At 40.1% G+C, this 24849-nt stretch overlaps 1 protein-coding gene across 3 annotated transcripts in view; it reads left to right on the top strand.

The window, feature by feature from the left end:
• LOC146694088 (syntaxin-1A-like) overlaps positions 1 to 24849 on the top strand; it is a 106785-nt gene that overhangs the window by 46798 nt on the left and 35138 nt on the right. For all 3 annotated transcript variants that reach the window (XM_085430176.1, XM_085430177.1, XM_085430179.1), the window contains exon 3: positions 4837 to 4936. In XM_085430176.1, the coding sequence (XP_085286302.1) occupies positions 4837 to 4936 (100 nt within the window). The remainder of the gene's footprint in view (positions 1 to 4836; positions 4937 to 24849) is intronic.

The following is a 24849-nucleotide window of genomic DNA, read 5'->3' as shown; positions in this document are numbered from 1 at the left end:
AAGATCACAGGTGGCTAAGGTGGCAGTGGCAATATTTGGTGCACATGCTAGTATACGGTGAGGGGGGGGGGGACAACACAATAGAAGAGCACCATCTAAAACAGGAAGAGAATCATCAATCGGCTTGTGACTCAGCAATCTGGCACATCTGGTACAGCTGTCCATTTTGTTTAAATGCTTATCTAATGTTCCGATGTTGCCTATCAAGGGTGTCATGGCATGGGAGGCTGGGCACTAGCGAAGCAGGTAGATGGCCCATCACAGTAAGAGTTTTTCTGTTCAGTTCAGAATCACCAGTTTTTGTTTTTTGTTGTTGTTGATTTTTTTTTTTTTGTGGAAAGCGAAGCACTGGACAAAGCCCACACAGGCCCAGGGAGATCATGGATTTGAACCAACAACCTTCATTGTGTAAAATGACAGTGCTAAGCAGTGCACCAATGTGCTGCCCCGTTGAATGCAAAATATGAAACAATTTTGGTATCTCTCAGCTACGCCTGTACGTCAGCAACCAGAACAACACATTTTTATATTTAAAAAGAAAGTGCAGAGAGTTTTCTATTCTTTCTTTCTTCAGCTGCGAAGTCTAAAACTCCTGAATCTGAGGTTTGACAGTCAGTACAGAGGTAATCCAGGGTATAGCTTCAAAAAGTCTGTAATTATGGGATGTTTTAGCTCCGGAGGATCGCTGCAGGCTGCAGCCATTTCTCTCACATTTGTCTCATTTATGTTCTTCTGCTGCTTCCCGCTTCTGACAGACTGTCTGTATCCCTGATATAGAAACACAGCCCTCTTTATCTGTCTGTAATTTTCAGTCTGTCTCAAGTGAAGAAATGAAGGAGGCAGAGTTTGACTGAAACATGTAGACAGAGGGATCCACAGAGAGCGGTTTGACACTGAGCTAAAAGCTTCAGGGAGTGTGAGAGTGGCAGAGTCGTTAGGAGAAGTTAGACAGCAAGACCAGAGAGGAAGAACGGGTATCAATATGTGACAGAGAGATGTAGATGGTGAGTGGAGCAGAAGAAGAGCAGGCGCGGTCAGGCTTCCACCCCGACTGGGTGTGTTAATTAAGCTTTCACTAGTGATCTGCAGGGATAACGGACGGTGGAAATACCACTGTGACCTTGAGTCACACTGTAAACACTGAGTGTGCATATTGATTTTATGTTGTGGAATTTTTGTAAAGATGAATGTAGCCACCTATGGTCATGCTTAGTATCTATCTGTGTGCATGCCTGTTTATGCGATTACTATGCGATTATGTAACAGTCACTGAAACTGCCCACCCCACATGTCACACAATGAAAATTGTAACTAAAAGAATTGCTTATATTTCCGTAATCTTTATTAGTGCTGTTGAAATAGTGGCTACACAGAGAAGTTCTAATTAGTTTAATTAGAAAATTAATTTAGGATCTGCTTCATGTGATGTGGCTCGTCTTTGAAGCTCATTAGCCCGGACATGCGTTCACAATAAAGTGATTAAAAAGCTCTATTTTTTACATTTAAGTAGCGTTTTTACTTTGTTGATTATGAAAATCTGCAGTGCAGTTTTTCTCTGCAAGCTTTTTCTGATACGTGCTTTTATAAATGTTTACAGTACTGTGCAAAAGTCTTGAGCCACTCCTTTCTTTATATTTTGCTTCCGAGGAGATGGGTTTGCCTTGAAGAATAGTTTTCAGGCTTTCTGAAGTTTTTCAAGGTCTTTCTTTAGACATAATCTGCTCCTCACTTATTTTCAGTCAAGTCCTTGTATCTGATCATCTTCATAGGAATATTTTTTTTCCTTTCTTTTTTTTGGTTGTATGCCAAACCACAACGGAAGTCTCAAGGTATGAAGCAGTGTTGTGTATAAAAATAACTTGGGAAAGAGCCAATTTTAAATGATATCTTTATACTCTTTGTTACTAGCAGCCTGTACAATAATGCATCACTTGTTCTCATTTGTTTAGTTGAATCTATGAAAAATACAAAAGACAAATGTTTGACAGTGTTTTGTTTTTTTTTTTTTTCCCCCCAGTAAATTTCAGAAATACTTTATTAATCCGAAGGATTAATAAAGGATTATATCCAAAAGAGCAGTTACTGAAAACTTCTTTTCCACATTGTGTGGCTTTTAGAAAACTGAGTTCTATATGTATCCAGGAGGTCATGAGAGAAATGCAACAGTGAGCGCTTACAGCCATCTGCAAAACACGGTGGAGGCTCCGTCCTGGTGGTGTCAAGATGAACTTTGGAATGACTTTTAGGAAGGTGAAGAGCTACTTGATTATGAGTAAGCTCTTATGTAATACAACTCAAGTTTAGCTGAATTGTTTTGCTTTATGTTCTGTGTTTCCATATATGTTTGCATGCTTCTCCTATTTCTCATTCTACTAAAGAAACATAGAGACGTGATGGGTGGCTCAAGACTTGCACAGTATGTGAATCATTAGACTCCTGCTATAAAGTAATCATTTCTTATGTATTCACAACAGCAAGTGTGTGAATACATTTGTATGCAATATGTTGAGGCTTTAATCTGCTTTGGCGTTGTCTGAGTATCAGATCGTTTAGATGGATGCAAACACTACTCTAAGACGCAACTAAATCTAAATTGTGATGCTGTAGAAAGAGTTTAATTTGAAGATCTAAAGATGGATAGTAGATGAGGCTGATATTTGAAATTATGAACAATTTTGAAAAAAATGTTTTTAAATATGGATAATTCGAAGAAAATAAGTGCCTAACAGTGAGCTAAAAAAGAAAAGGCAGAGAAAAGATCCTCATCTTCAGCTATTTGTCAAAAAATGTCTTACTTTTCTTACATTGTGCAACAGAGCCCATTTATGCTTCACCTGATGATGCAAGAATGAAGTGAGCCAAAGCAAGAAAGACTCGCTGTGGCCTCGAGGCTCCTAATCATTCTCCTTACCAGATAAAAATGAGACTTTTACACTAGAATAACTTAAAACTAATGAATTACTGCAATATCCAGCTGGGATTAAGGCTGCTTAACATGACATTTGTACAAGACACAGAGAATAATAACAAATGTCTTCGGTCAAAAAGTCACAAGCAGTTGCAAAACTACCCTCAAAGTACGTGTATCAGTTTGTTTTTACACATCTGTGGGCTTTTTAGCCTCATCTGATCATGTTTTTCTCTCATACCAATAAAATTTATCTGATGCCTTATAAGAGCAGAGAGATGTGCCATGACTCACTAACGTGTGATTTCTAAACCGAGGCAGCTTAAAGTGGTTTCATCTTCTACTCTCTTTGGCGTCCTTCCTTTCTCCAGTCCTTTCTCACTCTCTTACATCTTTAACTTTTGCTCTCTTTCCCCCATGACGTTTAACTCTGCATTCACCTAAGCGACCCACCCACGGTGTCTGGTCTCTCTCCCAGTTGTCTTTCAGAGCCAATTATGTTATTAAAAAACAGAGCCAATCAGAAGCCAATTAAAGTCAAGTCAAGTTTATTTATAGAGCACATTTAAAAACAACCAAGGCTGACCAAAGTGCTGTACAGTAAATACAGATAAAAATACAATAGAACACAATTTCGTAATAACACCTCGCTGATAAAAATAAAATAAAAATATATAAAACAAATAAATTAAACCTTTCTAAAAGCCAATGAAAAGAGGTGAGTTTTAAGAGCGGTTTTAAAAGTTTCTAGGCTTTTGGAGAGTCTGACGTGAGGAGGTAAACTGTTCCACAGTCTGGGTGCAGCCACAGCAAACGCCCTCTCTCCCTTTGTCTTTAATTTATACCTGGGAACATCTAAAAGCATCAGGTCGGCTGACCTCAAAGATCTCCTGGGGCGATAAGTACTAAGGAGTTCTGACAGGTAAGAAGGTGCAGTGCCATTTAAAACCTTAAAAGCCAGCAATAAGATTTTAAAATCAATCCTAAAGGCAACTGGGAGCCAGTGGAGAGAGCAGAGAACCGGAGTGATGTGGTCTCTTTTTTTTGAACCGGTCAACAGGCGAGCGGCAGCGTTCTGCACCAGTTGAAGGCGATGTAGACAGGAACGATCTAGGCCAGCATAGAGGGAATTGCAGTAGTCTAGCCGTGAAGTAATAAAAGAGATAACTGGCGAATAATCACCGGGGCTGAGAAGGGGAAATCTCAGGTTTGTAGTAGAGCTGTGAAAACTGACAGAGGAAAAGTGGAATTAGAGTTAAAAAGCCAAGCCAGAGAGATGTGCAAGGAAATGACCGGAATGACATGGGATAGGCTGGCCTGTAGCAGAGCAGGTGTAAAGGAGGAGAAAATGATCAGCAGTTTGATGGACTGAGATGAAAGTAAAGATTGATGAAGTCACTGACAGATGTGACCCGCTGATTTTCCGGCTGTCACCGAGAGCCAGAGACGGCACAGCTGGCTGCCAGGCAGCAGGAAGTATAGGCGAGAGGTGAAGGGGTAGAATATCAGTCCTGAACCTCAGTGGACTTCAAAGGAGGAGATGAATATGATGCACTTCAAGGATCAGTTTTTGTCAGTGTGCTTAATGACTGGGTTAAAGGCATTCATTTCCATTTATTTGCTGTCGATAGCACTCGTGTATCTGTAAGATACGTAGGAGGCAGCAGCGGGTTACTGGGAAAACTTTTCCTAGCTCACTTATCAGTCTGTAGTACAAACAAGCCAGATCTTGAAATCTGTGTCAGAATTAAATAGGGTATAAATAAGAGAATCGTCCAGTTTTGCATGGAGAAATGATGACTGAGGCTGGATGAACTTGGAAAAACTTTCATATTTGTGGTCTTCACAGCATCTGCCAGGTGAGTCACAGGTGCTTCCTGCTACGGAGCAGATCTAAAGCACCTTTTTGTGTCTCGCTCTCTTGACAGGTGGAAGAGATCCGGGGTTTTATCGAATCGCTGGCAGAGAAAGTTGAAGAGGTGAAGAGGAAGCACAGCGCCATCCTTGCCTCACCCAACCCAGATGAGAGTAAGGCTCTTTTTTCTGTTCTGTTTTCTAGTGTTTAGCTCTTTAAAATGACATACTCAGGGTAACTCTTGCCTCAGAAATACTGTACTTTTGTTCTGATGGGACTCGACTGCCTTAGGAGTTTCCATTCAGGTGAAACTATAACTTATATTCTTTTAACCAAAGTCCTAATTTATCCAGAATTTGAATGGGTTTTTATTAATCATATCCACAGTTTTATTTCTCACTTGTTAAACTTGGGGCGATCGTGGCTCAAGAGTTGGGAGTTCACCTTGTAATCGGAAGGTTGCCGGTTCGAGCCCCGGCTTGGACAGTCTTGGTCGTTGTGTCCTTGGGCAAGACACTTCACCCGTTGCCTACTGGTGGTGGTCAGAGGGCCCGGTGGCGCCAGTGTCCGGCAGCCTCGCCTCTGTCAGTGCGCCCCAGGGTGGCTGTGGCTACAATGTAGCTTGCCATCACCAGTGTGTGAATGTGTGCGTGAATGGGTGGATGACTGGATATGTAAAGCGCTTTGGGGTCCTTAGGGACTAGTAAAGCGCTATATAAATACAGGCCATTTACCATTTACCATTTGTTACCTACCGCCCAAAATCATAAAATAAGAGATGCCACCACTAGAGCAAGTTTAATGATTTAAAAAAGGGGCCTACAACAAAGTAAAAGGATAAGGCCATGTGCAGTACCAACCACACTGATGTAAACTAACATTAATGGGGAAATAACCATCAAAAGAAATGGAGAATATACCAGTGCAGAGACACACGATACGCCCGACCACAGGGCTAGGTAGAGACCGCTTGTGCAAAACCATCCTCAGATCTCAATCTAGCTTTGAAGGCTTAAAAACAACCTTAACAAATCACTAAATGTTGTGTTGGTTTTAATTTCTTTCTTTACCCATCGATTTGTTGCTCCCTTATTTCCAGAAAGAGTGATTCGCCATGACTTGATTTCTTGATTCATTCAGCCGAGGTTACTACGACTGACCCCTTGTTTTCACCTAGGGGGTAATACTGCAGTGATTCAGTAATGAGTCAGAGAAGCTTTTAATGGAAAGGAGAAAGAGAAGAAAGCCAAAAGTCACAGTTTGCCGTCTAATGTACAACGGCAGCCAAAAGCAGGATAATCGTCGCAGAATCCGCTGAACAAAGAGAAGAAAAATGACTGTGTCGTTTAAAAGAAATTGAGGAAATAAAGAAAAATTTGTCAGAAAGAGCAAGAAAGGCTGTGTGCAGACTGGAGACTTCAGTAGAAGTCAGAGGACCTTGAAAATGTTTCAAAGCGCTCCACCAATCCGTCCTCTCTCTGCTTTTGGGGCAATTATACCCTCACGGTGAAATCTCTTACCTTCCCGTTTCTCCATTTTTCTCAGTTTTTCTGCTTTCTGTCTCCATCACTCTTTACTGCTACATTTTCCTTTTCAGCTGCTGTTAACCATATTTCATACTTCCCAGTTTCTCTGCTGTCTCTTTGCCCATTTGTGCCCCTCTTTACATTGCTTTTGTTCAGTCTGTGCTGGATACTCAATCCATCGTTCCTGCTGTCTTTTTGCTCCACAATCTCTCATCACCTCTTCTTCTCTCATTTTATATCAGGGCATTGATCTTGACCCTTGTTCACACAAGGGGGATGTTACTCATGCTAGTGACACCTCCTACTAATAATGTTCCTTTCCTCCTCACTTATTCCCTGCCTCCCCTCCCGCCTGCAAATATATCTATGTGCTTGCAGCGGCAGGCATCAGATGGGCCCTTTATCTATCCTGAGCGTGCAGATGGACGCACTGAGCGGAGCAGCAATGAGGAAAGGTGTTGCATTTATGATACAAATTCTCCTGCAGGTCATTTCCTGACTGAAATGACTGTGAATGAAATCAGAGCCGTGTGTGCGCCTTTGTGATAAATGCTAAAGAACCGTACATCAATCAACGATTGATGTAAATGTCAGGGTTGTTCATTACAGGTAGGTCGTTATGTTCTGTACTTTCTACCCGTTGCACTGTGACCACTGACGGCGACTGAAATAACCTGGAACGTACATTCAGGACGCTCATTCGTTTGCTGAGTAGGATTTTTATACCCTGTGTGTTTTTGTGCATATATTTACATATTACATATTACTGCTTTGGTTTAGCAGTAATTTCCCTACATCAGTGTTTCTTGTTACATTTCCTTACATTATCTGTTTCTGGGACCTGAGGCATGACTAAATTTAATAAGTAGTATGATAAGTAGGATGTTGAAGACTGATCTGCTAGGCGTGAGAAAAAAGAGGAAGACCACAGAGGTTCATGCATATAGTGAAGGAAGGTTGCTGTGGCAAATGTGGATGCTTTGCATAGGGTGAGATGTGGGCAGATGATCCACTGTGGCCACCCCTAAAGGGAACAGCTGATAGAAGAAGGAGCACTTAATCTCTTTAAACAGGCACTGGATAAAAATTCTCCACAAAGGAAGGAAAACATTTATGAAATTCAATTTCAAAACCACCTTCTGACAACAGTTTAGTGTTGGAGCAGCTTTTTAAATTAATCTGCATTCATAAAAATGCCCGTCACGTTAAACATGATGTGCTGGCGTGGATATCTGCTGGCTCAGAGTTTTGGACATTGTCCCTGGCTAAGTCTTCATATAATAGCTGGTGGGATCCCTAAATGATTAGCACTAAAATAACTAATAACATTTCCATGATAATAGATGCTAATCTTATGATGTGAAATGGATTTGTTTTGCTATTTCATGATCAGAAGCCACAGTCTTAGTAAAACTGAAACGTTGACCTAATGAGAAACTAATCTCAAAAAAGAGATTCAATTCATCCTGGTGGGAACACAATTGTTTTTTCCAATTTCATCGTTTATCTGTGCATTATAAGGTCTGCATGTGTATATGTGTGTGAGTGTGGTTGTGCGTGCCTGTGTGAAAACATCATTTTTTTTGTTTTGGCTGCTGTGGTTCTAATTGTGATTTTGACATTTCCCTGCTTCTGCTGGAGTGTGTCATCAAAAGTAATTGCACAGTGGCATTTCATTGTGAAATCTAATGCATGCAAGACCTACGCTCATTCACTGCTGTATCAAAAATGGAAAGTCTTGCTGATATTCACTGATTTTTTTTTTTTCCTCCCCCGTGGTAAGATGAATCAGTTCTGCTTCTGAAGGTTCCTCCCATCAAATCAAACTTTACCTCCTTGCTGATGCATAATAGGCGAGTCCCCCCACATAAAAACGGGTGTTTACAGAGAAAATATCCAGTGAGCGGCAGTTCTGTGTGAAAATATCTTGTTGATGTCAGAGGAGAATGGCCAGAGTGTTTCAAGCTGACAGAAAGGTAGCAGTAACTCAAATAACCACCTGTTACAACCCAGGCATGCAGGAAAACATCTCTGAATGCAGAAGATGTCAAATCTTGAGGCAGATGGGCTACAGTATCAGAAGAATACACTGGGTGCCACTAGTGACACCTAAAAACAGGAAATTGAGGCAACAATTTGCACGGGCTCATCAAAAATGGAAAAATGTTGCCTGGTCTTTTGTGTCTCAGGTTCTCCAGCAACATTCAGATGGTTGGATTAGAATTTAAACAGCATGAAAGCATAAATCCATTGTGCCCTATGTCAACGGTTCTGGCCCTGTAGTGGTGTAAAGGTGTGGGGATATTGTCTTTAGTACCAGTTGAGCAGTGTTTAAACTCTACTAGTGTCCGATCATTGCTGCTACCATGTCCATCACTTGGTGACCACAGTGAACCCATCATCTGATCACTGCTTCCAACAGAATAACACACCATGTCGCAAAGGTTAAACAATCTAAAATTGGTTTCTTGGACATGATAATGACTTCACTGCGCTGCACTCAGATGGCCTCCACAGTCACCAGTTCCGAATCCAATAGTGCAGCTTTGGGAGAGAATCACATCATGGGTGTGCAGCCAAAAAAAAAATCTGCAGGAACTATGTGATGCTCTTACAGCGGGGAAAATAAGTATTTGACACATCAGCATTTTTATCAGTAAGGGGATTTCCAAGTGGACCATTGACACAACATTTCCACCAGATGTTGCCATCAAGCCAAATATTGACGTCATACAAACAAATCAGAACATATAAGTATACAAGTTAAACCACAATAAATAAAGTGAAATGACACAGGGAATAAGTATTGAATACATGGAGATAACAAGGGGCAAAATGACATAGAAAGCCAGGAGATCACCTGAAATCTGTCAGTATTGATAGAGAAATCCTGTCCCCTATCAGTACTAATTGATATCAGCTGCTTTAGTCCTAATTGATGGCCTATAAAGGCTCCTCATTACCCAGAAGGCACACAGGAAAGACTTCATGATGGGTAAAAGCAAAGAACTCTCTCAAGATCTTCGTAATCTTATCGTTGAAAAGCATTTTGATGGGAATGGTTATAGGTGCATTTCCAGAATGCTGAATGTTCCTGTGAGCACTGTGGGGGCCATTATCCGGAAATGGAAAGTGCATCAGTTCACCATAAACCTGCCACGATCAGGTGCTCCACACAAGATCCCTGTCCGAGGAGTCCAAAGAATAATCAGGAGGGTTCTCCAAGAGCCAAGAACCACTCGGACAGAACTTCAGGAAGACCTTGCATCAGCAGGTACTGTTGTTTCAAAGAAAACTATGAGCAATGCACTGAACCGCCATGGCATCCATGCACGCTCACCACGCAAGACTCCATTGCTGAACAAAAAGCATGTCAAGGCTCGGTTAAAATTTGCGCAACAGCATTTGGAGAAGCCTGTGGATTATTGGACGACTATAGTATGGTCAGATGAAAGCAAAATTGAACTTTTTGGCAGTCATTCTACACACCATGTTTGGAGAAGAAATGGCACTGCTCACCACCCCAAGAACACCATACCAACAGTCAAGTTTGGGGGTGGAAGCATCATGGTTTGGGGCTGCTTTTCAGCAAGGGGTACTGGCAGACTTCATATTATTGAAGGCAGGATGAATGGAGAGATGTACCGGGACATTCTGGATAAAAATCTGCTGCCATCTACCAGGAAGCTAAAAATGAAAAGAGGGTGGACATTTCAGCAAGACAATGATCCCAAACACAAGGCCAAGGAAACAATGAAGTGGTTTCAAAGAAAGAAAATCAAGTTGCTTGAATGGCCCAGTCAATCACCTGACCTAAATCCCATAGAAAATCTATGGAGAGAACTGAAGATTAAAGTTCATAAAAGAGGCCCAAGGAACCTTCAAGATTTAAAGACCGTTTGTGTGGAAGAATGGGCCAGAATCACTCCTGAGCAATGCAGACGACTGGTCTATCCATACAAGAGGCGTCTAGAAGCTGTAATCACCAACAAAGGCTTTTCTACAAAGTATTGAATAAAGTGTGTTCAATACTTATTCCCTGTGTCATTTCACTTTATTTATTATGGTTTAACTTGTATACTTATATGTTCTGATTTGTTTGTATGACTTCAATATTTGGCTTGATGGCAACATCTGGTGGAAATGTTGTGTCAATAGTCCACTTGGAAATCCCCTTACTGATAAAAATGCTGATGTGTCAAATACTTATTTTCCCCGCTGTATGTCAACATGGAGCAAAATCTCTGATCACTGTTTCCAGCAGCTCATTTAATCTGCTTTGAAGAATTAAGGCATTTCTGAAAGTAAAAGTAAGGGCAAGGTGTACCTAATAAAGCGGCCTAAGCATTTAAATGGGAGTAGTGGGTTGTGCGTTATATTGAAAGAGAGAGAGAGGAAAAACACTGCCATATTTTTTTTTTTTATCCAGTCTGCTGCTACTGATGAAGTACTATATAATATGTAAGATTATTTACTTTTGTTTGTTTTAATAGAGATCTATTAATCTATTTGTGCTTCCACCATGGCTTCAAAAACATTTCACATCTCCCCAGGAGCTGCGCGCTTGGCCAGCTTCACAACCCCGAATCCCTCCTCTTCTTCCCCTTCTGCTTGCTGCAAACTTTCACTGCCCGAGATGTTTCCTCAAGAACTCCACAGGCGTAGATCCTACATTCATACGCACACACATATTGTCATGCATGTAGCCTCTTTGCGGTGTTACTTTCGCCCCTGCATTACACATTATCCCATATCTCAGTTTATCCACCCCTCTGAATGAAGCACAGAAAATTACCTCAGGGGAATTGCCGTATGCTGTTTGTGTGCTTTTTTGTTTGTAGTTAATTATGTGTTTGTGTGGACGGTTTTCTGCAGCTGCGTAGAATAGAAGTTTCACAAATGATGATGGATTCTGTAATCATCTGTGTCATAATGTGTATTAAGCCCATATGTTCTCATGAGTGCATTCCTCTAATGCAGGAAGAGAAGCTGCAAATTTAAATTTAGAAACATTATTGATTTTTCCATTCACAATTAAATGATTGCATTATTTGTTTTAGCTTGTCGCACTGGCTGTTGGGCACAGCTTCTCATTTTTTGATCAGTGAGGCAGAATATATAACAAAAGGTCAGCGTTCATTACTTTTCCTACACAGTTGCATCCACGTCCTCCACACTCTGTTAGTCCCGGGAGAGTGTGAAATTTCTAGGATATTTTCAGTTGGGAGTATTCAGGTGTTTTTAAAGCACCTTTTTAATCCACATTAGGGTTTGTGACACTGAGACATTGTGGTTGTTATGGATGATAATCAGTAGCTTTCAGAGATTGTGTGTTTTCTAGTAACGCATTACCGCCCGCTGTGGAAACTGAAAGCCACCATTCATATGGTCTGCTGCTCGCTTCACTGCTGCTGAATGTTAAAGTGTGTTCACGAGCTGATAATAGATTACAGTTCATGTTTACAGAAGGTGTTTAGCTCGGCTGATGCTGAGCAGAGCTTGATTCTACTGTGCTTTGGCACATGGATGTGTTTGCTTGCTTTCCTTCTAATTTCTCGTGCCTCTTTATGCTGTGTGACAAGCTGCATGTATGCTGCTTTAATAAAAGTATTTACCCATTTAGTTTAAACATCAATTGAATTGAAACTTGTCAAATATAAGACCAGTTTTTGCAGCTCGACATTGTTTTCCATCGTAGGCTACGTGCAGTTCATTGTTACTGTTTTCATGGCTTGGTCAAGCCATTTTAAAAAAAAGGTCGTCCAAACAGCAGCATTAAATTAACTGAGTGATTTTATTAAATAATACTCAGAAAGTCAGTCAAATTGAAGGGAGATGCTTGGTCCAGGGAAAGTCCTGGCTAGTTGGAGACCCAACTAGCAGATCCTGAAACTACCAGTCACAACCCGATCCGTTAAACAAAGACGGTTACAAAAACAGTCGTAAAATTGACTTTGACATGCTGGGAAAATCCCTCAGCATTTTCTTTTTAACCTTTTATTCATTACATGTCAAGTGTGTATAGCTTTGGAGAGGATGGCCAGTGCTTACTGTTCAGCATCTTGGACATAAATGATGGATTTTATTCATGTAGCAATTAGCAGCAGTGATTCATCATAAATGCAAAGGATTTTACACCCTAAATCAGTGCTAATGTTTCCTTCTCATTATCTGAATGGTTTAATTGCTGATTTTTAAACTGAGGCATGGATTGGATTATCCATGCCTCTCTCCTTACTGTACTTTACTACTAGCACCCATTTTAATTGCATCCACTTGTATTTGAAAAGACAAGAAGGAAAGTAGCTGATCTGCTCAGTTTTTAAGAGTTCAGAAAGCTGCACTAACCAGCTGTTAAACACAGAGCTCAAAAAGGAAAAAAAAACCAAAACAATTTCAGGCTGGGGTTTTTTTTAGCACTTGGCTTTTCAGGTGTCTGGGTTGTTGGGAATAGAAGTAAATCTCAAGATTACCAATCCTTCCATTATCTGTATGTGCTATCCTGTTGCAAAAATGGAGCACATTATGGATGACCACTGAACACACCTAGTTGGGAAAGTTGAAGACCATCCCAACCACGCCATTCACCACAGGGAGAATATATTCAAGCCATACTTAGATGACACAGGAAGCCACAAAGTGTTTGGACTCTGGGAGGAATCCTGAGCAGCGACTGTGTGCCAGGCCTGAAGAATGATTGATCCTAGTGCACTTAACATGCCTTCCTCATCTGTCCATTAAAACCATTTAAGACAGACAGCCTGGTGTAAGACCTTGAAGTGGTGCTCCACTAGTAAACAACTCTTAGCATCGAGGTTCATTATTGACCATGCAAAAGCGGTGGTGAATATTTTATCACAGATAGCAAAGTGATGTTAAAACTGATGCAAAGCTAGCAGAACACCAGCGAAGGGCCTTTAAATGTTTGTTTTCTCTTACATCTCCTGGCTGGAGAGTTTTGCATGAATCATAACTAGGGCTGAACGATATATCGCATTTGCGATAATATCGCGACATGATCAAGTGCAATTTTCTAACCGCAAAGGCTGCGATTATACTCTGGACATGTCCAAATTCATGGGCTGCATCCTCCTGAGGCCGCATTTGTAGACCGATTACGTCACAGCGACGCGCCGAAGGCTGTCCAAATTACTACCATATCCCAGAATTCATAGCGCGGCCCAGCCAAACTCCAGTTTCCAGCAATGGCGGCCGCTACTAAGTTTTAAAATTACTCATACTAATCTTTCTGGGTCACAAAATAAACTTTTAACATATTTTCAGGCGAGAAAGTAGTTGTGTAAACATCAAATATCTGCTCGGTTTATCAAGAGATCCCATATTTGCAAAAGTGCTTCGACGTTTTCAGAGGCGTCTGCTACCCACCAGCTCGACAGCTAGCCGGGAGCTCGAGGGTTACTGATGCGGCCGAGAACGGCACAACTCCCGGCACATCATTTTCAGATCACCGCGGAGTTTCGCTGCTCGGGTTAAACGTAATATATAAGTCACTTAGACAACCTAAAAATGTTATTGTTGGGCTTTTTTCAGTGTTTTGTTTGTTCGTGAGTAAATCGGTTTGGCTGAGATTAAAGTTATTAGATTAGATAAAATAAAACTTTATTAATCCCCCGGGTGGGTTCCTCCTTGGTTTTCACACAGCTGACTAAACGTCAAACAGAAAACTTATTAAACAGAAGTATGAGACAGTCGAGAATTTACACCAGTGTCTGGTTATATTTTAGATAGCAAGAAGCAGACGGCCGAGTTTATTAAACTCCACCGAGACAGCGGTGACGCTAATCAGAACTAGACCGTCCAATTTCACGCCTTTAAACTTTAAAGGCGTGTTTGTGTGTGTGTGTGTGTGTTTATACAATTGCTATTATGTTTGCACTTTATGTGTAATGTTACTGACTGCAGAGATCAGTAAGATGTGTGTATTTTTTATTTATTAGTTTTATTTATTTAATATTATTTTTTAATTGAATGACTGTCTAGTAGTTCACAGATGTCGAAAAACTGAGTGTGGTAAAGCCACTGATTTTTTTTATGTATATTTCTGCAATCTGCACATTGTACTGACTTTCATTTTAATGTTTACACCAGGGTTCCTTGTCAGCACTTTATGCTCAGATGTTTGTAAGCTAAAAATAAACTATTGTGTATGTTCAAATATACTGTTGTGATTGAAGAAGTTAAATAAAAATGTCAGTCATCAATTCATGCATCACCTCATGTCATCATAACAGAGGTCTGTCTTCCAGGAAAGAACAGTTTAAAATTAATGTAATATAGTATTGGCCATACTATATGATGTATTGCTTGTCTTTGTTTAATAATACAGAAGACAAAGACCTTAAAAAATAATCGCATATCGCATCGCAATCGCAATATTGGGGCAAAAAATCGCAATTAGATTATTTTCCATAATCGTTCAGCCCTAATCATAACGCCAGACTCAAACTCATTAGCTGAAATTTATGTAAACAGAGGGACTCGGTCTATTCTGTCAGTGTTCACATTGGCATTTTTTTTATACATATTTTGTGATGTGCTGGGAATGTTATCCCTACAATATAACAGTAAGGACGAGTGGTACAGTTGTTATATGCACCTCAGAAACACAATAAAGCAGTAGACGCTTATCTGCACTTGGATGCAGAGAATCTGCCCTTTAACACTGATACTTGAGAGGTTATTTGACAACATTTCTGAGTCTGTTTTTCCAGCCACTTATGCGTTTGCACCCTCTGACATCTCAGCCTCCAATTTGTAAAGAGCATCCTTCCCCTGAATCTTAAAAGTCCTCAACTCACAGCACTGGAGATGCTTGTTTTAATTGCAGCCTGTGAGTGTTACTATTTCTAGTTAGTCAGTTTTTGGTCTGTTCCCACCCTCGGAGTGCTGTTTGCCAAGGCTCCTCCACCCTCAACCAGAATTTGAAAGTGTTGTGTAAGTTCCCCCAGCTTTCTGTATTCTCTTTGTTCTCCCTCAGCTGTCTTTTTCTTTGTGTTTCTCTCTTTTTTCACTCTGTTTCCTTTTCTCTTACATCTCCCTCATTATGTCTGAGCTGAGATAATGTGGTGCTATAGCCTCCGAAGACATGGCTTTTTACTGTTGAATAATAAGATCTCTATGAAAGTGAGGTTATTGTAATGCGGACTATCGCAACCAAGAATAGGGACACATTAAGAGACAATGGAGGTCAAAGGTGGTAAGATAACGTATTCACACAGGGATAAATCAGTCTGAGTGCCTTCTGTCCTCGACTGTAGAGCCAGATCAGCGATGCCGTGCAGGGTTAGTGGTCTGATCTGCATTAGTTTCAAAGTGACCATATCATTACCATATTAATTCTTTATAACCCTGACGTATCATCTTGGAAGATGTTGCAGGGCAAAGGGAGGCTCTTGGAGAGAAGGAAATGGTTTGTTAGCAGAGACATAATGAGGTTATGTGCTCTACAGTGAGCGGTAACCAAAGAGATAACATGACCAGTGTTTTCTTGCAGCACAGAGTGTAGGACATATTCATTTAAACTGAGTTCTGAGATTGAATATTTTAGATTTTCAGGATTAGTGTTATAGCATCATAAGCTGATTTACGGTTGTGATCACAAGTGTACACCCACTTATAGTGGTGCAACGGATCAAAAGTCTCATGGTTCGGATCTGATGTTTTTTTTTTTTTTTTTTTTCGTCACGGATCGGATAAATTTTCGGATCAGCAGGGGAAAAAAAGAAGAAGACAAAAATTTTACTCGCCGTTTACTTATTTAAGTATTTTTTTACCTATTAAAAAACATTCAGCTCAAGACTTATTCCACGCAATTATATAAAAACAAATTAAGGTGCAATATAGGGCAGTACAGGGCTTTCTATCTACCACTATGCTGTGATATAATGAGAGGTCACGGTCACGTAGCTTTCCGTTGCCCTGGAGGTCCACCCATTTGTAGTTAGGGCAACAGAAGATGGTGGGACAGATCAGCCATAGCTTTAAACTTTTCCTGCTCATACATGCTGGGAGCGATCTTGTCACTGAAGTGGACGCGCGACGGGATCTCATAGCGTGGCTCAAGCACCTTCATCATAGTTTAAACTAGTGCTGTCAGCATAAATCTCGTTAAAATGACGTTAATGTCATAACTGCATTACGCGGCAAATCTCCGTTAACTAGTTACCATGGATCGCCCCGTGCGTGGGGCTGCACGGCGTCAATGTGTCAACTAACGCGTTGACTAGTTTAAACCCCTTGTTTTGCACAACTGAATACGACCTTCCATCTGCAGCTAAACACCCCAATAGCTTTTGTAATAGCTTTAGCCCGGTCGGATTGGGCGGCAAAGGGCTGCTTAGATACCGCAAACTCCTCTGCTCCTCCACTTAGCTATCGCTTGACAGACTGACCACGCACACCATACGCAGACCTTTTTCTTCTTTTTTGAATCTTCGGGTCACGTGCGTACCGAACCGTGGAGTGGGATTGGTTTGATTACGGATCAACCGTGATCCATTGCACCACTACCCACTTATTGTGGACATGAATGAATGAATGAAGGAAGGAATGAATGAATGAATAGTAATCTTTGGGCTTTTAATGATTTCTTTGAACTGTTCTTTTTCCAGTGTGGAATGAATGTACAGCAAACATGTTTAATGACCTTAGCAAGTTGCAACTTCATCAGATGCTTTTAGAAGAAATTAAAAAAAACTTCTGGCATAATTCTGACTCAATGTTTGACCACTCTGCTTAGAAAGTGGTCAAACATTGAGAATTTGGGGTAGTCCTCCTCCTTTATTAATTTATCCTCAATATACCAGTACCACTGGAAACAAAACAGAACAGTGTATGATGCTACCACCACCATGCTCTAAACATACCTCGTTATAACCAAATGGCTCAGTCTTTGTCTCGTCTGACCATAAAACTTTTGAACGAAGGCATTTGGCTTCTCCGTATAGGCACCTGACTAAAAAAGACCCTGCTTGGTCTGCTGCTAGCAGCAGCTACATTAGATGCTACTTGTAAGAACAAGTAGGAACCAGTCCAACCAAAGCTAAGATGAGGAGTTGGCTGTAGAGCTTCTCAAGTCATAAAGGTGCATTTATCTGATTTCTTGCAACCTTTTCAAGTACACAGCATTAGTCCCCAACAGCTTTATAGAAGGACCCATATTCTCTTTGACGTGCTGTCTGACTGTATTGAAAATCAAATGCGTTATAGTTGTTATGAATGACCGTGCTGGAAGGAAAAAAGAAAAGTCGTCTGTCGTAGTGATGCAGGGGGCAGGCCCAGTATCATTCAGAATCATTTTTATGACGAGCTCTCCAGGCAGCTATTGATGGTGTTCACTCATTTACACATGAGAAGTGCCGTAAATTGTAAAGTACCAAATAAAATAAAAAAATAACAGGATGAAGAGTGCAGTTGCCATTTTCTCTTTCCTCCAAACACAATATTATTTCTTTCCTGTAACACAGAAAGTTACAGGAAAGAAATAAGTCCGTACTCAGAGATTTCAAATCTAACCCAGGAAAGGAAGGAAGGAGCTCTATTTTTAAACACTTCTTGTATGCATAGTACTTTAGTGGTTAAATTGTAACTGTGCTTTCCGTTTGCCATTATCCATGTTAGGACAGCATTTCTGGAGTAAGGCAAATGTCAGTAATATTTGAGGGATGAGCTCACACTGTCTCTCTGAAACATCAGGCATCTGGACTCTAGACGATCAATAAGCGGAGCAAACGCACAAAGGACTGGTAATATATTTACAGAGGGAGCTGAGAGAGAGAGAGAGATGAAGAAGAAGATAAATAGCTGCAAGTTAGAGATTGGAATGGCACCAATTGACCCTGCATCAGAGAGGAGGAAACAGAAGCAGCTTGGTATCTTGTCAGTGTCATGTTACCCATGTTATGTGAAAAGCAACCTCGGATTGTGTTTTGATGAAGGGTTAAACACTCCTGCTGTAATAGTTCATGTAGGCTAGAAGCTTAACGTTGGAAAGGATTCTGGGATCTTTTTCTCAGTTCACATGATACGATTTAATGATCACCTTTGAGGAAAGTGATATGATGATAAGAACATGCTCACTGCAGGAGGTTTGCTTTTTGATTCAAAGCTTTAATTGAGATATCATCAATCTGATAATCAGGAACAGCCTCACACTGATAGCTTAAAGTTAAAGGAAAAGTTTTTGGAATTATTTCTACAGTGATATTACATTTTTTTTTTATTTCCAACAGCTGAAGAAATCAATACTGATGTTGTCTGTGCATGGCAAAATATTGCAAGTGTGGCATAAACGTTTACATTTTGCTTTTTTCTTTCTAATCCACTTTTCTTCACTGTTTTTGAATGTTTATCATTATTGGGTTTTTGCACCTTTTATTATGATAGGAACAGTTGAGGAAGCAGGGAAAGAGGGGAAGACACACAGCAAATTGCCCGGAGCACTGCATTACTGCATTAGCCTTGTTTTATGCATTTCCACCCTAACTTGATGAGCTCAATGGTGTTCTGCTCCGCTGTTTTATATGTCACGTGATGTCTTGGTCAGGAACAGTTATTATTAAGATATTACTAAATACTCCTGTAACAGATTTGATAAAATGAGCATTTCAAATCTCCACCGTTCTGGTTGTTAAGTCATCAATCTCTGTGATTGTCAGTCCACTGTGAAAAAGGTCATTGACTTGCCTGGTGTGTGTGTGTGTGTGTGTGTGTGTGTGTGTGTGTGTGTGTGTGTGTGTGTGTTTTTCTCCTTGTGTTTTTTTTTTTTTTTTTGTCTTTTTTTTTTTTGTCTTTTTAAATTAATTCATTATTTTTGCGAGTGGGAGTGGAGATCTGCAGCGTTTACACATGGGAGAAACGGTTTGTTTATTTAACCAATTTAATCATATGTGTGTCTTAGTGTGTGTTGTAACAGTGTGTTGTAAGTTGTAAATGACTACATACTTTAATACCTAGACTGAAATTGGGAAGAGTTAACTGAGCACGCCTGTCTGATCTGTTTTGTTTCTGCTTTGCGTCAATAATTAGTAAAATAGCCAACAACATCATGGGATGCTTAAAGGAACTATTCGAAGGAAAGATGGTTACTGTGATTTTTAACAAAACCTGAAAAATTATAAAAGCAGATGAATGAAGTGGGAACCCAGATCCAAGGGAAACCTAATAGATCTGGGTGGGAAATTACACAGATGGCTAAAAGGTAAAGACGAGAAGTAAAAGATGCACAAAAAGTTGTTACCAAATTAAACAGGATGTTACTATAACACAGACATAAAAAAGAGATGCATAAACAAACAACGGCAGATAAAGATGATGAAACACAGGGTACTAGATGTACAAACGACAAAATGTGAAACAAAAAACTGCAACAAAACTTAAAATCATAAGACTGCTCTGCGGTGAATAAATTGATTATAGCTGGAGTAACCAGAGTAACGTGAGTGTAAATCCTGCAAAAAGCTAATTTTATTACCCTTGAAAACAAATTCATTCCTGTGTTTCCTGCGTGTATTTGATATGTGATCACACTGTTCTTCTCCGAGCTTCTACATTTCTCCGTGCCTTGTAGCATCTCTCTCGCTCTCCTTCCCTCTGTCACTTTGAAACAATCTGAAGCTGGCGAGAGGACTGACTGCAGACATCGCCATAGCAACACAGTCTTAATGATGGCAACAAGCATGACCTGAAGATTTCATTTGAGAGCGTCTGGAAGAGGGATGGAGTGTGATGCCACAGCTCAATTGACTCCTCAGTTTTGCCCTCTAATTTGCTTCCCTCTCTCCTCTCCCTCTGCTTATTCATCAGCTCCTGTACTCTTCCTCTTTTCACACAGTCAGTAATGAGGCTGAATAGACACTTGATTCAGCAGCTTGGCCTCCTCTGTTTGGTAACCACAAGCGGGAAATCTAATCTAACTCCTTAGCGCACGCACAGGATGCACACACACAAACACATCACACACAGCCTCAAACAAAGCTCAGTTTTTATGGTATTTTCTCTGTAATACTGGTAGCTGACCTCATCGAACAGGTGACCGGAGGTTGCTATGGTTACACAGAACCGAGAGACACGCTTGTTAATAACCTCACACCCCTCTGAGTTTCTGAAGTAGTGCAAACACATGAATAAGTGGGCACAACGATGAACCTTAATTGCAGTGGGGGGAGAATCCACAAATTAAAAGGCTCTTCATTTTATTGAAGATAAATGGGTATAATAACAAATTTCTTGCAATCTGTGATGTTTAACTTTTGATTCAGATTGATTATTGAAGTTGGGAAGATCTGTGCCATCATTTAAACGAAATCATTTGCAGGCTCTTTTGTATCTGACAATCAGACTGCAAGTAAAAGAAACTTAGCGTCTTCCCATTTTGATGTTTGATCAGAAAACTGAGAAACTGCAACTTGTCAGTCACTTATTAGGTGCACGGTAAAGCGTTCCCGCCCTTGTCACCCTTTTTTGGCTTTAATAGAGAGCATAAAATCCAAACTACGCATCACACTGTAATAATTGAAACTTATGATTGAGTAACTGGAGGTCATAGATCACATGAGCAGTGAGAGCTTTTCTTATAGACTGTCATACAACCAAAATTTACAGGTTGACATTTTTGCTGGTGCCCATTGGAAAGAATACAGAGTTAACAATCTGATGCATTCCCTTACTTTTGCCATCCCTGAAGCTATGTCCATATTTTCTTCTGCTTCTTCATCTGCTTGTTAATCAAAGCTTTGCATTGTCCTCCCATTGACCAAATCATCCAACATACTGTGTGCGTCCTTTGCATCTGCTCTTTTTCCTGCTCCTGGTCTTTATACAGCCAGTCTGTTTTTGCTGGTTTGTGAAATGCGTCCACAAATTTACATATATATTTTATTTCTCCCTGAGTTTGTCTTATCACAAACTCTGCAGAAGTAGTTGTGTGTGGCTTAATTAGCAAGAGAAACACACACCAAGGAGAAGAAGGCATCATTTTCTATTCAGTCCTACACAACTGTCCTGTTCTCTGAGTTTGAGATTTGCTGTTTGTCTGCATAAATAGCCAGCCTGGTGGCTCGGTGGTTAGCACTGTTGCTAAGGTCCTGAGTTCAATTCCACCATCGGGGTCTTTCTGTGTGGAGTTTGCATGTTCACCCCGTGTTTGCATGGGTACTCTGGCTTCCTCCCGCCGTCCAAAGACATGCAGTTAGTGGGGATAGGTTAATTGGTTAATCCAAATTGGACATAGGTGTGCATGCGGGAGTGAATGTGAGCGAGAATGGTTGTCTGTCCCTGTGTGTTAGCCCTGCGACAGACTGGCAACCTGTCTCTCGCCCTATGACAGCTGGGATAGGCTCCAGCGCCCCCCACAACCCTGAAAAGGATAAGTGGAAGCGAATGGATGGATGGTCTGCATAAATATGACATCAGCAGATTTTATTACTAGTTCTAAAACTCATAGAACCCAATTAAACAATGAATTTACAATATTATACTTTTTTACATATGAATGATGAAAGTTTTTTTTAAATTAAGCCCTCAAACAGAGACGATTGAAGTAAAAACGATTCTATCACTATCACGCACTTGAAAAGGTGCGACTTTTGAAGGCAGACATTCTCTGATTTGTTGCTCCCTTTTTCAAACGTGAAAAAAATCCCCTGTGAATAGTTAGCGGGTTTGCAGGCAATTCAGTGTCTTCCATGCAAACTACAAGCGACTGCAGCAATCTGCTAGTGGCCAAAGCAATCGCAGAGAGATTTTAGGCTCAGTGTGCCATGTATCTCCTTGCAAACAGTTTTACCTAGTGACTACCAACAACCTCAACCAACCGCTCACAAACATCACATCACAACCTGTTACTCGGGCCTACAGGTTTATTTCAAGTTGTAATCATTTATGAATGAGCACAATGTTTTTATTTCAAGAACAATCAAAATCCCAACACATTTTAGAAAGTAAGAGTAAGAGGAATTCATGCTAATCAGTCATGAATGCTAATCAGACTGGAAAATGTTACAAATCTGTCTCTAAAGACTTTAGATTTCACCCATCCACAGTCAGACAGATTGAAGTTCAAGACTCCAAAATGACGAAAGACCTTCGCACATTGATTAATGTTCATGAGTCAACGATCAAAAGAAACTGGTGTGTATGTGAAGACTGCAAGAAGCTCATCTTGCAGTTTGCTTAAGATCGCAGGAAGAATCCATAAAGTTGTTTGAACAATGTTTTATGAACCGATTAAATTAATATGAAACTTTATGTTTGGAGAAAAGGAACAAAGACCGCACTCTAGCATGAAAACTGCCATTGTCATAGTATTATCATGGTTTGGGTTTATTTTGCCACAACTGTGCAAGAATAGCTGCCCATGATTGATGGAGCAAGACATTTTGAAATATTATAGCTATTCTAAGGATGATGTCTGTGAACTGAATCTTACCAGCAGGCTTTGCAGCAAGACAGTAACCCTCAGCACATCAGTTGTATTACCAAAGAAAAATAACAATGACTTGGTTGTTCTAAAACACCAAAGTCCTGACCTTAAGCCAGCAGAAATGTTGTTAAATGTCCTGAAGTGAGCAGTTCATGTGTGGAAACCAACCATCTCAAAGATGAATGTGTTCTGATCAAATTTCTGACCATTCTGATCCGAATGGGTTAAAATTCTTCCACATTGATGTGCAGGACTGATAAGCAGCTACTGCGGCACAAGTTGGCTGCACCAGATACTGAAGCAGAGTTTCTCATGCCTTTTCTTCCTCACATATCTGTGAGAATCTATGTAAAGTCTGTTTTGGTTTCATTTGTTATTTTTTTTTATTTACACATATATTCACAACATATAGCTGTTGTCAATAGTGAGACTTGCTATATTGACATTTAAAATGAGGGATGACACAGAAGGTTAGCCCCCAGCTGCCTGATGTCATGTATCGGTGATGTGTTCAGTCCTACACAACTGAAACTAATCAGCCTTATGAAGAAGTGTGCACATGTCCACATGCATGCATAGCACATACACTGTTATTTTGCCTTGAAGCTCTCAGCCCACCACCTTAGTGTTTGACCCTGACAAACTCAGTATTTGCTGTTGCCACAGGCAGCAAAATTAATTGCAAGCGATATGGGCTTATTCAAACACATACCCAGGATCTAGTTCCCAATTGCTCATTTCCTGAGTGGAGTAGCTATTTCTTGGTACTCTAACTTGTGCTTTCTTTTTCTTTTCTTAAAAACATTGGTAGGTTATTATTTATTGTAGCTGGAGAGTGTTGATATGGTAGACTTACATTAATTCTGTGTTTTTTCCCACCTTTAATTTCTTTTATGAAATAGAGACTTACAAATGTAAATGAAGGGACAGAATACATGATCTCACTTTATATGCATAGTCCTCTTAAAAGAACAATTTTAAACCCCCTTCTTTTCTTCCACATCTACTTTTTGTAAACTCAAGAGAGTGAGTCTTTCCATTATGAGTTTTTTTTGTTTTGTTTTTTTTTATCTGGAAAATGATCCTGTGCTCACGGTTCTATTCCCGAGGTTCTCGTTCTACATCTTTCAGTTGCTATTAATTGGATTTTTGCCCAGTGTTTGTGCATCACATTTCAAAAAGACGCTTGAATATATCCTAAATTTTTTTTGTTTCATTTCGTTTACTGAAACAGGTATTTTCTGGCATTTCTTAAACACAATCTCCTGCAAGGATGTGCGTCTGGATCAGTGATACACATCATGAAAAGGCTTTTCAGGCTTGAGCTTTAAGGAAGTCTTTGGTGATACAATAAATTTATTGTTGGCTTTTCTTTTCTTTTTTAAATTTATTGGTAAAAAAAAAAATAGATTCAGATTTATTCTTGATGTGTTTGAAGCTAGACTTTACGGTGATCAGTGTGTTTGCTGTCCGTGTAATGAAAATGTTCCACTTTGCTGTTTAAAAACAAACAAAACAAAAATGCTGTATGTGAAATGACACCTATCAGCCAGCACTCTGTGTGTCCACAGCTTTGTCTCACTGAGCTGTACGTACCACAGGCTGATGTCTGCTGATATGGAAATGCATCTGTTAAGCAGATTAAAGTCTTGTAGTGCTTTGCTGATCAGTCTATAAATGGTTTACCATCTTTTGCATTATCGCATCAGTGAGGGTTTGTTTGAATGAGCTTCTGATTAGGATTTAGATGAAATGGTATGGTATGAATGGTATTATTCAGTGTCACTAAAATCCAAATATAACATTCTCCTTTCAGAGTTCAGTTTGCCATCCATGTGGGCTTTTCTGACTGTCCGTAATCATTAAAATTATATCCCAGACTGCCATGAGGAGCATTCATATAATATGGATCTGTATTGTAGCTTCAGAGGAAGAGATGATGATGATTTCACATTTCTCAGTTTCTTTCCCATCAGAGATATGTGCAAATATTATATTTCAGTAATTGAACATGTAGCAGTGATTGAAGTATTCCTCGTACTGTGTAATCAAATTATCCACTGAGGCTGTGTCTCTAATTGGGTTCAGATGTTTAGCACGAATTTTAGTTTAGTGGGGC

The sequence above is a fragment of the Copadichromis virginalis genome, linkage group LG14, assembly GCF_057382275.1.
Source record: "Copadichromis virginalis isolate Kocher_CV1m ecotype Utaka linkage group LG14, C_Virginalis_male_GT1.1, whole genome shotgun sequence".
In the NCBI taxonomy this organism is placed as follows: domain Eukaryota; kingdom Metazoa; phylum Chordata; class Actinopteri; order Cichliformes; family Cichlidae; genus Copadichromis; species Copadichromis virginalis.
Note: the sequence above shows the minus strand (reverse complement) of the source record. Positions and strands in the feature narration are given on the sequence as shown.